This window comes from Aplidium turbinatum, chromosome 4 (assembly GCF_918807975.1).
Source record: "Aplidium turbinatum chromosome 4, kaAplTurb1.1, whole genome shotgun sequence".
Lineage (NCBI taxonomy): Eukaryota > Metazoa > Chordata > Ascidiacea > Aplousobranchia > Polyclinidae > Aplidium > Aplidium turbinatum.
In genome coordinates, this window is record NC_137475.1 from 21,721,705 (window position 1) to 21,736,390 (window position 14,686).

Consider the following 14,686-nt stretch of genomic DNA (forward strand, 5'->3'; position numbering starts at 1 on the left):
CAGACTTGTGCCTCAAAGTTAATCAGACAAGCTAAAATTGCCTAAGCACGATATGGCTCTCCAGTATCCATGGTTGCTGCAAGACATTTGGCGGAAACCAACTTTTTGGAATTTGAATAAAAGTGGTTTGTGCAATGTGCATTCATGTAAATAGTTCAAAATGGAAATTTTCTGACAATGAGTGTGCGCCTGCTCGTGCGTAATCGACGCCTGTGTTGTATTTTATTTTCTTAGCATTTTTTTTGTTTTAAGTCAGTGTCAATACTGCAATTGTCATGAAATGATCAAATATATCAGCTACCGGTACTTGTTTACACTTTTGTGTTTGCGAGTTATGAGTAACATGCATTAATAGTTTAGTGCGCACAATATTGTTGTTCGAGTGCAGTGCTCTGTTGTTGTAACATTGACATAACAACATGGCAACTGTTAAAAAATAAAAGTTTTCATTATGAATGGTTGACCAAGCACACAAGTTGTTAAAGTCATAGCACTTCACTTGCTTTTGAAGCAATTTGCTGTTCAAGGAGGCTTTCATTCATTGAAACTACACTTGTAACATTTGTCACTTCACATTTAGATTGGGTTGAATGAGAATGTTGATAAGTTGGTGAAAGCGAATGGAGTAAGATGGTATGGGCATGTTTTGAGAAGGGATGAAGATGATGTTTTGAGAAGAGCGCTGGAGTTTTAAGTGGAGGGTAGCAGAAAACAAGGAAGACCCAAGAAAATGTGGAAAAGGCAGGTTGAAGAGGAAAGCAGCAAGGTGGGCTTGACAAGAGAGGACGCGTCAGATCGATGTGGAAGCAGGGTGTGAGGGCGATTGCGGCACTTGGAGGTGAATCCGGCCACCCTCGGCAACGGGGACATCACCGGATTAAAACTGGACTACTACTACTTTAAGTTTTTACCGGTATCACGTTTTCATTGTTGCAGATATGTTGGCCTCTGATTTACCATCCTAGTTGTAAAAAGAAAGCCAGCTGTATTAAATGGTTTTGATTACTTATAAAGTGACAAGACTATGCTAAGTAGATATCTCTGATGTTGGTGTGATTATTATCAAACTTTTTTTAAACAGGTTTTGAAGATGGGAAAGTGACTACTCGGATTATTTCTCTGCTTAAGACTAAAGGAGCCATTGCTATATCTTTCCGTTGCTTTGGGACCTCATTCTTGTTCATCACAGCACACTTTCATTGTAAGTACTTCATGTCGCAACTACTACCGTAATTCAGAGACCTATACACTCAAAAAAAATTGTTGTTGTAGTTTTGTTTGGCTTTTCACACATGAAGCTTATTGTCATTTGGCCAGTTATTTAAATGTATTTCCGCATTGGTATACTGTGTTGAAACCATCAGTTCATGCAGTCTATGGACAGTCCAAAACCAAATGATCAACGGTTTGCCTGCTTATTTTGCAATTTGAACAAATTACTGTGTTTTCATTGTAGTTGTTGCAGTTGGGTTTATCAAAAAATAAAGAGCCCAAAATTGGAGGGGAGAGGTTTTTCAAATCCAACTTTAGCCCTGGTTTTAGAATTACAATAGTACAATATCTCTCTTGATATTTTATTAAAGCTACACAGATACTAATTTTTTTGCAATTTCTGCTGCTATTCTGACGTAATAATCCATTTGTTGCAATTTCTGAGATAATAATTTTGTTTTGCCCACTACTAACTTGAATATTAAGTAGGCTAGGCGTGGAAGGCAGGTAACGTGGTGTTTGTTCTTGGTTAGATGAATGCTCAAAAACCATCATACATATAGTATTGAGTTTTAGCTTCCTGATGTTCTCAAATTTGTCTTTAGCTAGCCTCATAGGCGTCGATTTTTTCTTAGAAGAGAAGAATTCTGGGTGGGCGAGAGTTTTCAAACAGATTTCATTGAATGTGTATGTTTGCAAATACGCAATGGTTCAGTCTTCGAAATGAGCATATTTTTATTTCGGCAAAAACGTTGCCGAGGCCAAACGGCAAAATTTGAAATTGCCTCGGCAATTACTGTGATTGTGAATATTTATTAGAAAAAGATTGTACTAAAACATGTAAAACGAGAAGCGAAAAATATACTAGAGTAGTCTATTACGACCGCATTGTTTGATTTGTTGTGATGTAATAATACCAAAAGTAGTGATAAAGCGAGCAACGCGATACGCACGCTGAACTTACAGTAATTCACGTTATATAACTCACGGGGGAAAAGTAAGTTAATTTTGGGTTGATTCAACGTTCGAGTCAGCACAAATCTATTTAATTTTCCCGGCGGGTTATACTGCGTAACAACAATGCCCAATAAGAAATTTACGTTTGTTTTACATTAATTCGACATTTAGCGACGTTGAATTATAAAATAACGTTAATTGCTCAACCAGGTACAGGTAACATATTAATAGCTCTCTGCGAGAAGATCGCCTCGATTTACGTAAGCTTATAAGCCAACATAATTTCGGCACAATTGGGACACTGCGAGCAACACAAAGTCTGTTTGATGAACTAGTCAGAATCGGTATCATCAGATGCTGTATCAGCTGGACGACATAACGGAAAGCGAGGCGCAACAAGGAGTGGATGCTTACAATAATTTGACGTCTACTGGAGTTAAATCAATGCAAATTCTAATAGGGTGATATTTTTATAAAAGATTCTCCCAGCTGGGCACGTGTCTAAGTGCCGGCGAAGTAGGAAGTAACCCAAATAAAACATCCAGCAATAGTAAGATTGAATCAACATTCTAGTCTGGTGTAGTCTAAGAAAATTAGTTTTTTCTTGTAATCTTGTTGTCCTTACAATCACCTCGGCAATTGCCGACGCTAATTTCGAAAAGTGTGCTTAATCTTTCTCACAAAGACTGCGTTTAGCGTCGCTGCAGCAATTAAGCTTTAATAGGTTGGATGTTTTCTTTCTTGCATCTTGCGATCTTATGAGCGCTGCTAAACTAAACAAACTTCTTTCATGTTTTCCTTTGCGACTTAAAAAGCGCGTGACTCGTGACCTGTTATCTTTAAAGTGGCGCCTTCGGATTTGCCGCATTTGTAAAAGCGATTGTTTTAGTACGCTTCTAGTTTGTATCGGTTATTTTATTGTCATGTTCATTATGATGTCATATTCACATTCCCTTACGCTGACCGGGAACTGAAGTTTGATTGTGACGTAACGAAAGTGAGACCATTCGGAGAAAAGATCAAATTGCCGACGCAAATTTGGAGAAAAGATCAAACGTGGCTTTCTCTCACCAGGAATTGCCAGCTGTGGCAGTTGCCGTAGCAACAACAATGCAGTGAGTACCGCATTTTTTTCCACGCAGCGTTGTTGCGGAATTGCTTTGTTCTGTCGGATACCTAGCGAGAGACATAGTGTAAAACAAGAAGTTGCGCTGCAGTTGGTTGGATAGTCCAGCGTTTAAGAAAACCGGAAATAATTGTAACGAACACTTCATAAGTGTCATGAAAACAGGGTGGGCGAAACATATTTTGCCCACTCTCGTTTCACGGCAGGGTAGGCGTCGCCCACCCTATTTCGACGCCTATGGCTAGCCTATAATTATGCCTAAGGTTGAACAACTAAATTCTTCTAAAGTTCGTAGCTAGTAGCCTACACTGCTTGATTATGCTTCTGAGTTTAACTCAATACCTAAAGGTGAATGGCAGAAGACAGGAACTTCAAAGGCAGTAATGTGAAACATTTCCTTATGTTGAAGTATTAATACTGCAGAACCCTCTCAGTAATTTCGGGATACTGTAGTATGATAACCTTTCAGCAAAATCTGAGAGGTATCATAATATTAGAGATGTACCAATACCAATATTTTGGCCAATACCGATATCACTTTTTTAGGCCGATACTTTGGTGTTACAAAAAGAAACAATTTTGGTATTTGCAAGGAATTATATCAAATGCTACGTTTTACCGTATTTGCATCAAACTATTATAAAAAGATTGGGGTTTCTGAAAAATTAATAAAGTGTTTGCGCAAACTCTCCAAATAGGCTATCATAATTGATAAAAGGATGTAAAATGTAAACCAAGTGATTTGTGTAGTCGTACAAAAACTATTCAACTAAGTAATGTGCAACCTAAGGGCGCTTGTCATAGGCGCCGAGTTTTCAAAATAGCTGGGCGGGCGAACACATAGCCTACTGGCCTGGGTGTTTTTTTTTCTTTGAGACTTTTCGGTCATTTTTTCTGATGAAAATATTTCGTTGTCGTGTTTTATCTGAGAAAAGTTAGAACAGACAAACGTTTCTTTAACGTTCATTAGCAAAACTCAACCTTGCAACACTTTTTTCAGACATTTTGACTAAATTGACTATATTTTTTTCGGACATTTTGCAAAAAAAATCGGTCAATGACCGATAAATGACCGAAAAAAAAAACCCAGATACTGGCACGTCAAAGGTTATTTTGTGCGTTTTTCAAAATGGCGATTTTGCTAGGTTGTTGGGCTAGCCTAGTTTTACATTTAAGTCTATGTCTTCTCTAACACGATTTGGAAACAAGTAATAAATATAATTGGTATGCAACAACGTCTGGTCCTGGTTATTCAGTTTCGCATATTTTTTGTGATTGGTATGTGCGGGTTGTGGGACGAAAACTGCAATACTGTACTAGTTCCATAATTACATTACTATTGTTGATACAACACGATAACACACACACAATACATCGGTGGGTTCATACGATAAGTCGCTCATAGTGGGCGCTCAGATAAGATACAAGATGCTGTAATGCAACGCAGAAGCGATTTTACAGCAATTCAGCTCCCGAGAAGCCATCTAGTGATAAACTGCGCTATTGAACCGAGCTTACATTGAATCTACAATTAGAACAGTTATGCTGTATAACGAAGGAGCTGAATTGCAACTAATGACAACCAATTGAACCAACGGTTTCATCCGGCCAAACCAACAGGTGTGCACAGTTTAATATCAGTGACGTAACAGACCCAACTGTGATGATTGAGACGACAAAATAGAGCATTTTGGCAGCAGAGTTAATTGATAACGTCGTTGGAGAGAAAATTACTCCTTTGAAGAACAATGCTACAATTTTTACACCGATTTAACATCTAGCGATGTTAAAATGATGTAAAAGCAGTGGAAATTGCGGTCAGACTTTTACCACGAATGAAGTTCCTCGCAGGTTTGCGCAATTTACTTGATTTAAAGCACTGGGCTACGAGTGGCAGAGTGGAGACAAACAGCGCGGCTGGACACTTTTACTTGTTTAACGGCGAATCAACATTGTCCAACGTTGCATGAATGTAACAATGGCAATAATTAACGAAAACTAATCGCTTAATTAGTAGGTCTAGTAGGGCCTATCATATGGCGACAAAAACAAAACCCTGCGATTAAGGTAAGTAGGCTAGTATCAGAAGGTGGCAGATGGTTACAGAAATTTTGGGACTTAAAATTGTATTAATTTTTTTTTTAAATTCCTGAAATGTCCGACAGGCGCGGCCCGCCCGGGACTCGGCGCCGGTGGCGCTTGTCGTTTGGTTGAAAAGCTTTTGCCAGACCAAGACGACCCAGGTAGCAAAAATGTATAATTTTGCATTGTTTTCACGTTGTTTAACATTTAAAAAACCCGTGTTACTTGGTTGTTTTTATTAAGCTGGTTCTATCGGTTTGTGATTTAATTACCATCTTTCATTGCAATAAACTTACCAAGCTTAAACAATGTCATGGCAGAATAAGTAGGCTCAAAATGAAAGCAATGGGACTACGAATCCTCATTAAACTAATCAAAATGGTCTTGTTGCACCTAAGATGACAACCTCATTGTGAAGAAAGAAGCGTTTTTCTCGGCTATCAGCACAAGGTTGAGCACTCACAAGTAGAGCGAGCAGTTGCGATTAGCTAACCACAACGGTGTAGCTTCCACACTAGCCATTTCAATTCTTGTCGATGTTATATCTTGCTACAAAACGGCTGCTGAGAAACATATAGTTGATTGGATGGTCTAAATGTCTAGCGTGGAAGCTACACCGTTATGGTTAGCGAATCGCAACAGCTTGCTGTACTAGTGAGTGCTAAAAGCTCATTGCTTTCATTTTGAGCCTACTTACTCTGCCATGACATTGTTTAAGCTTGGTGAGTTTATTACAACGAAAGGTGGAAATTAAATCACAAACTGATAGAACCAGCTAACTAAAAACAACCAAGGTACATGGGGTTTTTCAAACATTTAGCAACGTAAAAACGATGCAAAATTATACACTTTTGCTACCTGGGTAGTCTTGGCCTGGTTTTATCCTCTGCTGAGAGTAAAGAAGAAACACAATGATAAATATTGGAGAAATTGAGTCTCCTTCACAACTTAAGGGTGAAGGAGACTCAATCAAACAATGCAAAACTTCTGAAACAAAACGTTTTGTTTGAGTGAAAGAATCACTGTAAGCAACCAATGCCAAAAGGTGCGCGCATGAAGTCATGGGAGTGTGAGGTATCAAAAATTTGAACAGGTTGTTATTTTTCTACATCAATGTGACGTTAGCTACTACTTTAACAAATCTATGTCTTTGCTTCTGCAGAAAATCCGCAGCAAACGCCTTTTTTTACATGTTTAGTATCGGCCACAGTATCGGCCAAATTTTGCCGATACCGATACTCAAAAACTGGCCGATATCACCGATGCCGATATATCGGTACATCTCTACATAATATGATATACAAGATATCTTCATATTGGCTGTTTTGATATGGAACGTTCCTCTGGTAATTTTTTTGAAATTTCCGTCTAAACTCCTCCCCTCACCCTGAAAATTACTTTTTGCGTAATATTGTCTAATATTGTATGGACGGACGTCACTTTTTATTTATGGCATTTAAAGTTTAATAATTATTTGGAACAGTAATAAAACACATTAAATAATGTTGTCAAGAATGTTGCAAACATGTTTTTGGTCTTGGTTTCATCATAAAATACAGGGAAGTGGTCATTTCGTTTTGTGCAAATGACTAAGCGCATGCGCAAAAGCGTTACATTAATGCAAACAGTTTATATGAACCTGGTTATATGTAAGTTGTCGTAAGTTGACCAAAACTTATTTCCAAAAACTACTTTTCAGAAAATAAAGTTGCGTTTAGCTTATTTTGTTATGATAACTGATAAAACGTCTTTTGCTTCTGTCTGCAAAAATTTGCTTTGCATTCTCAATTCAAGCCATCATTTTGAGATTCTCGCCCCAACCTCTTTTCATCTTGCTGTCTACTTTATCTGCTGATTTCAGTATCATATTAATCACGTAAATTGACTTTCCTTTGGTATGTTGCTGCAACAGCCAATTGAAAATCTCAGGCTGACAACTGCTGCTCATTGCTCAACAACATGCTTCTCTACCAAAATGTATATACTAAACTCATGTTCAGCAAACGTTTTGAAAACCACTCTGTTTTCATCATCAGTGCTATAAAGGTAAAGGTGAGTCCCATACTTGATCCATGCATCCGGGGATGAGAACATAAGGTTCTCATTATACTAAGCCTTTGGCACTAACGAGAGTAGGGTGACCAGTTCCTTTCTCTTGGCCGCCTTTCTTTCAGCAACTACGCCCACCCAGTTGATTACACCCTGGGTAGAGGTGAGCGGTGTTTGTCAACAATCAGCTTAAGCCGGGAGTCGAACCAGGATTGCATGATTGGAAAACGAGCGCCTTATCCGCTGCGCCATCCTACCGCATCAGTGCTATAAATGCAAGCTCTCCTTGGTGTTGTTAAATTTTAAAAGAAATTGTGGCTGACTACACAAGGTTTGATCAACAGACTATTATGAGGGAAAAAACGTAATAGATTTCAAGTTCTTTATGAAATGATACGCACTGCAGTATGATAAAAAACAAGTCTAAAATTTATAATCATAATAATTAATTATTAATGACACTGGTCAACAGCAAATTTTAATCGGAAATCCGATAAGGTGATGTCCGAAAGTGTCCTTATTTTTTTCAGCTCACCAGGTTTTTGAGATATATAGATTTTTGTTGTTTAAATTCGACCTATAGCAATACAAATGCGATGCAATTTTGGCACGTGTCGAGCGGCATTGCCGCCAAAAAAGGCAAAAATTGCAGCCCTGAACGTGAGTCTTTGCAGTGGTAGCGATATTAGCTTTCACCCACAAGAACATCACTTCATCTGCAACTGTACTGCAAGCAAGTGGCAGTGTAACCTTATTGATCTTCATCTCGTAGTAGAGACAGCGAAGACCAACACCCCTTACAGGAAGCTGACATGGCCCCTGACACGGAAATTATATTCTCGCAACAATTGTTCGACTGTTCGTCCTATGCAATGACTATTTGTATCGCTAGTTCCTGTGTTATTTCTCGACGGACAAATATGACCGATCTAGATGGTACTACCCATGGACATCACATGCTGTGACGACGGACATGTCCGCCGTGAGTGTCGAGGCCTGTTATGTAAACAAAAATGCAAAAAAAAATTTGGGGGGTTTCTAATCGGTCCCTTCCAATAACGAAATGCGTTCCTTTCTGGCATAAGAGCCAACCTACCTAAAATTTTATTACTGCGGCCGCCACAGCTCTCCTTAGTGCCAAAGTGGCCCGCATGCAAAAAAGGTTGGTGACCCCTGCTCTAGCCTACTCTCCTTAATATTTCAACTTATTCAAAATTAATTCTGCCATCTGTATTGGTGGCATGGTGCGCAAATGATTTCCAACAAGGGTTTTTCGATTTTTGATTGTCAGTTGTGTGCTTTGATATTCACTTGCATAAATGCGTTATTTTTTTTTATGTAACTTGCTCCACAAGGAGCTTGATAATTTGGATTGTTGATCTTTAAAAGGAAAATGTTTTGAAAGTTCCATGGTAGTTTGGACGAAACAAATAGATAATTTTCCTTTGGTTAGATGAGAAGTTTAATTTTGAAGTTCTTTGCAGATTTGATGGAACATGAGTTTAGGATCTATATTTTGGACTCTTTATCATTCGATTAGGACTTTATTCCTTCAGGAATTATTGAAATCACAATTATTTTATTATATTTTTAAAAGTATTAATTAGAATTAACCAAATAAACTTTTTTCTTGTGGTAAAACCATCCGAATGTTCTCAGCATGATTACAGTTAGATTAGTATATATATCACAATTGAGTTAAAGTTTAGTTGTTTGCTTCACTAGCTGGAGAAACAAATACCCGAGATCGGATAGAAGATTATCAGAGGATTTGTGAGAAATTGCACCTCCCGTTTGTATCGGCTGATGATATTTTTCAAGAACGGAATAAAGACGTAACAGAAAGGTAGGCCTATCATCTGAATTGCCTGTACTTTATAAGCCGACTCATTACACTAATGGAAACCTGGTTTAAACCATATGTATTACCACGCTGATCACATTGCCACGCTAGTAACTCGTCATAAAAGCATGTTATTATTTAATTTTATTTTTGTTGAAAGTTTTTATTCCACCCTTGTGCCCCTTCAAATAAAAACAGTCTATTTCTCCCCTGTACAGTGTGTACCAATATTCGAACCTCCCACACTTGATCATGTCCATGCACACAATGGGCATGTAAGTTGACAGCAACTTTTGAGGCCCTGAAACAACCAACCACCCATGAGATGTCAACTGCTTAATTGTTTTTTTTGTCTCGGATTGTATGGAATTTTTTATGAAGTCATGACCTTATTGTATGTGACAGTCCATGGGCTATTATCTCATCGTTCATCCAGCTTAGTTACTTCAGGGGTTCTGAAATACGATATATTGTGAGTTTTAAAATGTTCTTGTGAATAGGTTTGATTGCGTATTCTGGTGCGGGGATCTCAACTTCAGGATCAGCCAGCCCCACCAACTGATGAAGATGGAGGTGGAAGATCCATCCACCTACAGCATCCATGAAGCAATGAAGTGCGACCAATTGAAAGGATCTATCAAACGAGGTTTCTTTTATTAGTTTTTTATTAATTTGAACTTTTAAAACAAATTACTTAAAGGCCTACTAAATGAAATTTTCCAATGGAATTAAGCATCAAAATGCGTAAACTGAACATTCAAGAAGACATTTAAAAAAAAATTACCGAAAAAAAAAATGTTTTCAATGGCACTGGCAAGGCCCAAACTCCAATGTTTTATTTATTTTTAACTTTTTCAAAATGACCAGAAAGTGGAAACACTGCTCGAGAATACGTTACTATCGACAGCAATCACAAAAGCCACGTTACCACATCTGATGTTTTAACATCTGATATCATAACATGTTTTAACATCAGATCTGATGTTTTGAGCAAACTGTGTGATGTTGAAATTTGATGTTTTGATGTACATACATACATAGTCTGCAGTTACATCATCCGCAGTAACAACTATTGCTCGATCAGCTGATTTCTAGTCTATAGTGACGTAGACTGTACAGTCGCACGCTTCGCTGCTCACGCCCATTCCCGTTTTGAAAGCTCTGACAAAGGCACGTGCGGAATGCTGATCAGACCGCAATGGGGTAAAATTTGAACTTTGAATTCTAATTTAAACTTGCTTGACTTTTTGTTTTTGTTTTATTCTTCGTTTATACCTTTTTCGCCAATCCAAATTTAAGTAAGCAAATTTCATGAGAGGGCTGTTGTTGCCTTTCCTGAACTAAACGACTGAACTGTAGTTGCGTTTTTGACAATGCAATAGGCTACGCATATCATCTTCAACGTCCAGGCGATTTCGATGATTAGTTTTTATTGTAACAAGATCTGAGAATCCTGCCTCGCATAGGTAAGTGGTTATGAATGGTAACAAAGCAATAATCGCTTGCTTTGCCAAGAATGGGTAGGTTTGCAATTGTGAGCACCAAAATTCTTCCACAGTTTTTGAATGAAATTCAATGCGTAATAACTTTTTTGATCTCAAATCAATTAGGTCATCTTTACTGAGATCGTCAGCTGCATAGCCGAGTGGTGAGAGCCCTGGAACGGCAATCGAAAGGGCGCCGGTTCGACACCGCTCAAGAGCATGCGGCTGTGTCTTTGGCAGAGAACACTTAAAGGCATGCCTGAAGGTGGACACGAAAATTGGCTTCCTGTCCACTTTATCTAAAACTTCAACCACCGGCAGGGTTGCCAGATACTCAAGCTATAGTAAGGCCAAATCCATTATAAAATAAGGCCAAAAAAGACCAAATTTTTTATTTACTTTTAAGGCTATATAAACGCTAACAACTTAATTGAAATAATTTTTGAAAAAGCCATTTTACGATCAAATATGACAGATAATAATTTAGCACTGTCAAAGCATAATGACCGGTTCGCTTGCATAATTTAATTAATGAAAAATTAGTGTAGTAGCAGATAAACTAGAAACCATTATTACTTCAATTCATGAACAGTGCTATTCGGAACATCTAACTAAGCAATAAGCATGAATTTGTCTTATTGAGTATATGTACCAGGGACGTCTACAACTACAGGATTGGAAACTATTTTCAGTGCTATACATGACTACAGAAGAATTATTAAAATAAAACACTGTTTGTATCAACTAAAGAATGTATAAAATTCAATTTCGCAATAAAAATATAAAATATAGCCTTCACTCACATCAAAACTTATTTGATGTATAGAAGTTTAAAACCACGAATCTAAAAAATCAAAAATAAACAAATGCAAAGATTCCCTGTCGTTCTGTAGCATTTTGCGTATTGCAAACCGGATCAGAAGTAAACGTGGAGTGTTCAACAATCAGTGAAATGTGTTGTCGTAGGCTTTTATAATAAACTTATTCACAGACCAACCCAGTACGAAATCAATACGTTTAAGATGTCATAAGAACTAAAACTAATAACTCGGTTTTGAAATTATTTAGCAGCAAACAAAATACGACAAGATAGCACAAATGGAATGCAAACATATCACATTAACAAACAAGGCAAGTGTATACTTTACGGTTTACGGCAGGTGTTTTTTTTATTTTTATTATCTTTATCCTGCATTGCGGGAAAACGGACTTGAGCGCTATGCATCGGTGTACGCCTTCCGACATACACCTGACCCACGCTGCAGCCGACGGCAATGTCTGTTTTCGGTTGTCTACTTATGACTTAAATTTGGTACTACCCATTACTCGAAATCGATCACTGGGTAGAGGCAATTATCATAACGTTTCTTGCCCAGAGAAACAACAGCAAGTGCGGGTGGCTGGAGTCGAACATGCAGGCTCTCGACTGCGAGCCCAACGTGCTAACCACTCGGCCAGGTGCGACTTAATAGAACCGCCCTGTTCACCGCTAACACATTCTTTACTCTCTACCTACGGTATCTACTCACTATTTAAATTAAAACGAATATAGGTCAGGCTCTAAGTGATGATAAGTGATACTTTTATATTACAATTGAAATTGAATTTTCTTAAAATAATACTTTCTAAACCGGTCAAAACTTGCAGCCATAAAAAGGGCCAAATAAAGCCAGATTTTCTGGCCTTATTTGCATCAATTTTTTTAGGCCAACTGCAATTTAAAAAGGCCATTTGGCAACCCTGACCACCGGGTGTAAGCCTGGATACGACAAACAAACGGAGATCGTCATCGCTAATATTGTTCAAGTCAAAAAGAAAGGATTTCGAATCCATGTTTCAACTCCGTTCGGCAGGTGTTCTAAATTAAAATAACGTTAAAATGAGATTTGCTGGGTTTCAAAGTGTGCGCAAAATTTTTTTCTGATGGAGATCAAAAGAGTAGGCTACATTCTTTGAGTTTCATCCATCAAGATAAGATCTTCTAACAATATTGGAAAGTTAGCGTAATTACCTGCTTCCAATCTGCGTTTCCAAACCAGCAACTTGGCTAAAATCGCTTTCAGTTTTTCAGCTGCATCAATTATTGCCACACTTGGTCCTTGAATGTCACGATTGTTTGTTTGTCGTATCCAGGCTTACACCCGGTGGTTGAAGATTTAGATTAAGTGGACGGGAAGGCAAGGAAGCCAATCTTCGTGTGCACCTTCAGGCATGCCTTTAAGTGTCCTGCCAGAGACACAGCCGCATGCTCTTGAGCGGTGTCGAACCGGCGCCCTTTCGATTGCCGTTCCAAGGCTCTCACCACTCGGCTATGCAGCTCGGCAATGTCACGATTAACATTGTTAATATGACCGAAAATATCGGCTAAGTAAGCCATGCCGTATAGAAAACTTTTACTCTCAAACAATTTTGAGAGGGGACTTCCTTTTGGTTTCAAAAGAGTTGATACCTCATTTTTTAGCTGCTGCAGTCGTTTTAAAACTTCTCTAGATAACCAACGTACCTCAGAATGATAAAAAAGTAGCCTACTTCGTAATCTGACCCTAATTCTTGACAGAGCGCTTTAACAGTACGGTGGTTTACAGCTCTGTTTTTGATGAAATTAACGACTTTCACGCAATTTGTTAGAATTTCTTTGAGAGTTGCTGGAAAGTTTTTACTGGCTGCTAAGACGTACCTGTGCAAGAAGCAATGGGTAACAACCACGCGAGGAGCTTCGTTTTTTACTAAAGCAGCAAACCTGGATTTGTTCCCAAGCATAGCTGGTGCTTCATCCATGCATATAGAACAAAGATTTTTTTCCAAATTCATCAAGGTAATCACGGACCCCCAAATGCTTTCTCACGGACCCCCAAGGGGTCCGCAAACCCCAGGTTGGGAACCACTGCCCTAGGGTTTGTGCAACATCCTACCGTCTACCTAAGTATTTATATCATTGGATTTTAAAAACGAAAAAGGTATCTGGCAGCCATTGTGCATTGGCAAACACTCAGCATTATATCCGAAAAACGGCCAATTTAGCTAAAAGATGTGCTGACCAGAGAAAGTAGCTCATACACAAAAGTTGCTTGTCGTTTTAGAAACTGTCGTTGGCTTATGGTTAGTTTGAATCTGTTGCTTGAAAAGCGCTCACTTCAAGCGTCTGCAAAGGGCGCTTTTCAAAGCTGTTATATATTTACGGCTACATCGTATCCAGCCACATCCGATGTGAGGCTGAATTCTCGTATATTTTGAACTAGAGCACTACCAATAAGTAATGGGTTCTCAGTTGAAATGGAGCGCTATGATTGTTAGAGATGATTACTGAATTGTTTGATATTCCTAGCTGGAACTTCCCCGTCACTTTTGTCGGAATGGCCCGTTTCGGCGAGTCTGATTCGGCGAGTCCGATTCGACTAGTCCGATTCGGCGAGTTCCCTATTCGGCGAGAGCCTTTTTCGGCGAGTGCCCTATTCGGCGAGTTTTTGAAATTTTTAAAAGGAAATTATCGGGTACCGTAGCCTAATTGCAATTGCCGTTTTTACATCGTTTTAACGTCGCTAAACGTTGAAATCGTGCAGAAAAGAATAAAAATAAAATGTTTGAACTATTAAATTAAAATTCGTCATGTCAATTCAGTTATTTTTATTTTTCACCATCATATCAAAAACAATACACGTCAACATAGCAAAGGTAGAAGCGACAAAACGCGAACGGTAAAACGTGCTTGAATTCGTCATGTCAGTTCAGTTGTTTTTATTTCTGATCATGATATCAAAAACAATTCACGTCAACATAGCAAAGGTGTAGAAAAAGGTAAAAGCGACAAAACGCGAACGTTAAAACGTGCTTGTGACTGAAGTAAGTTATTGAGTTGAAAGAAATTTGGCAAGGTTGCATCACGTTCAGAAAAAATTAAGATATGAAGGAAAAATAAAACATAGAAAATGTTAC

The 14,686-nt window shown here is 38.4% G+C and overlaps 1 protein-coding gene across 1 annotated transcript in view; it reads left to right on the forward strand.

Moving 5' to 3' along the window:
• LOC145769407 (phosphatidylinositol polyphosphate 5-phosphatase type IV-like) overlaps positions 1–14,686 on the forward strand; it is a 123,125-nt gene that overhangs the window by 68,988 nt on the left and 39,451 nt on the right. Inside the window, exons 4-6 of the mRNA XM_082581042.1 lie at positions 1,082–1,201; positions 9,152–9,272; positions 9,770–9,915. Of these exons, the coding sequence (XP_082437168.1) occupies positions 1,082–1,201; positions 9,152–9,272; positions 9,770–9,915 (387 nt within the window). The remainder of the gene's footprint in view (positions 1–1,081; positions 1,202–9,151; positions 9,273–9,769; positions 9,916–14,686) is intronic.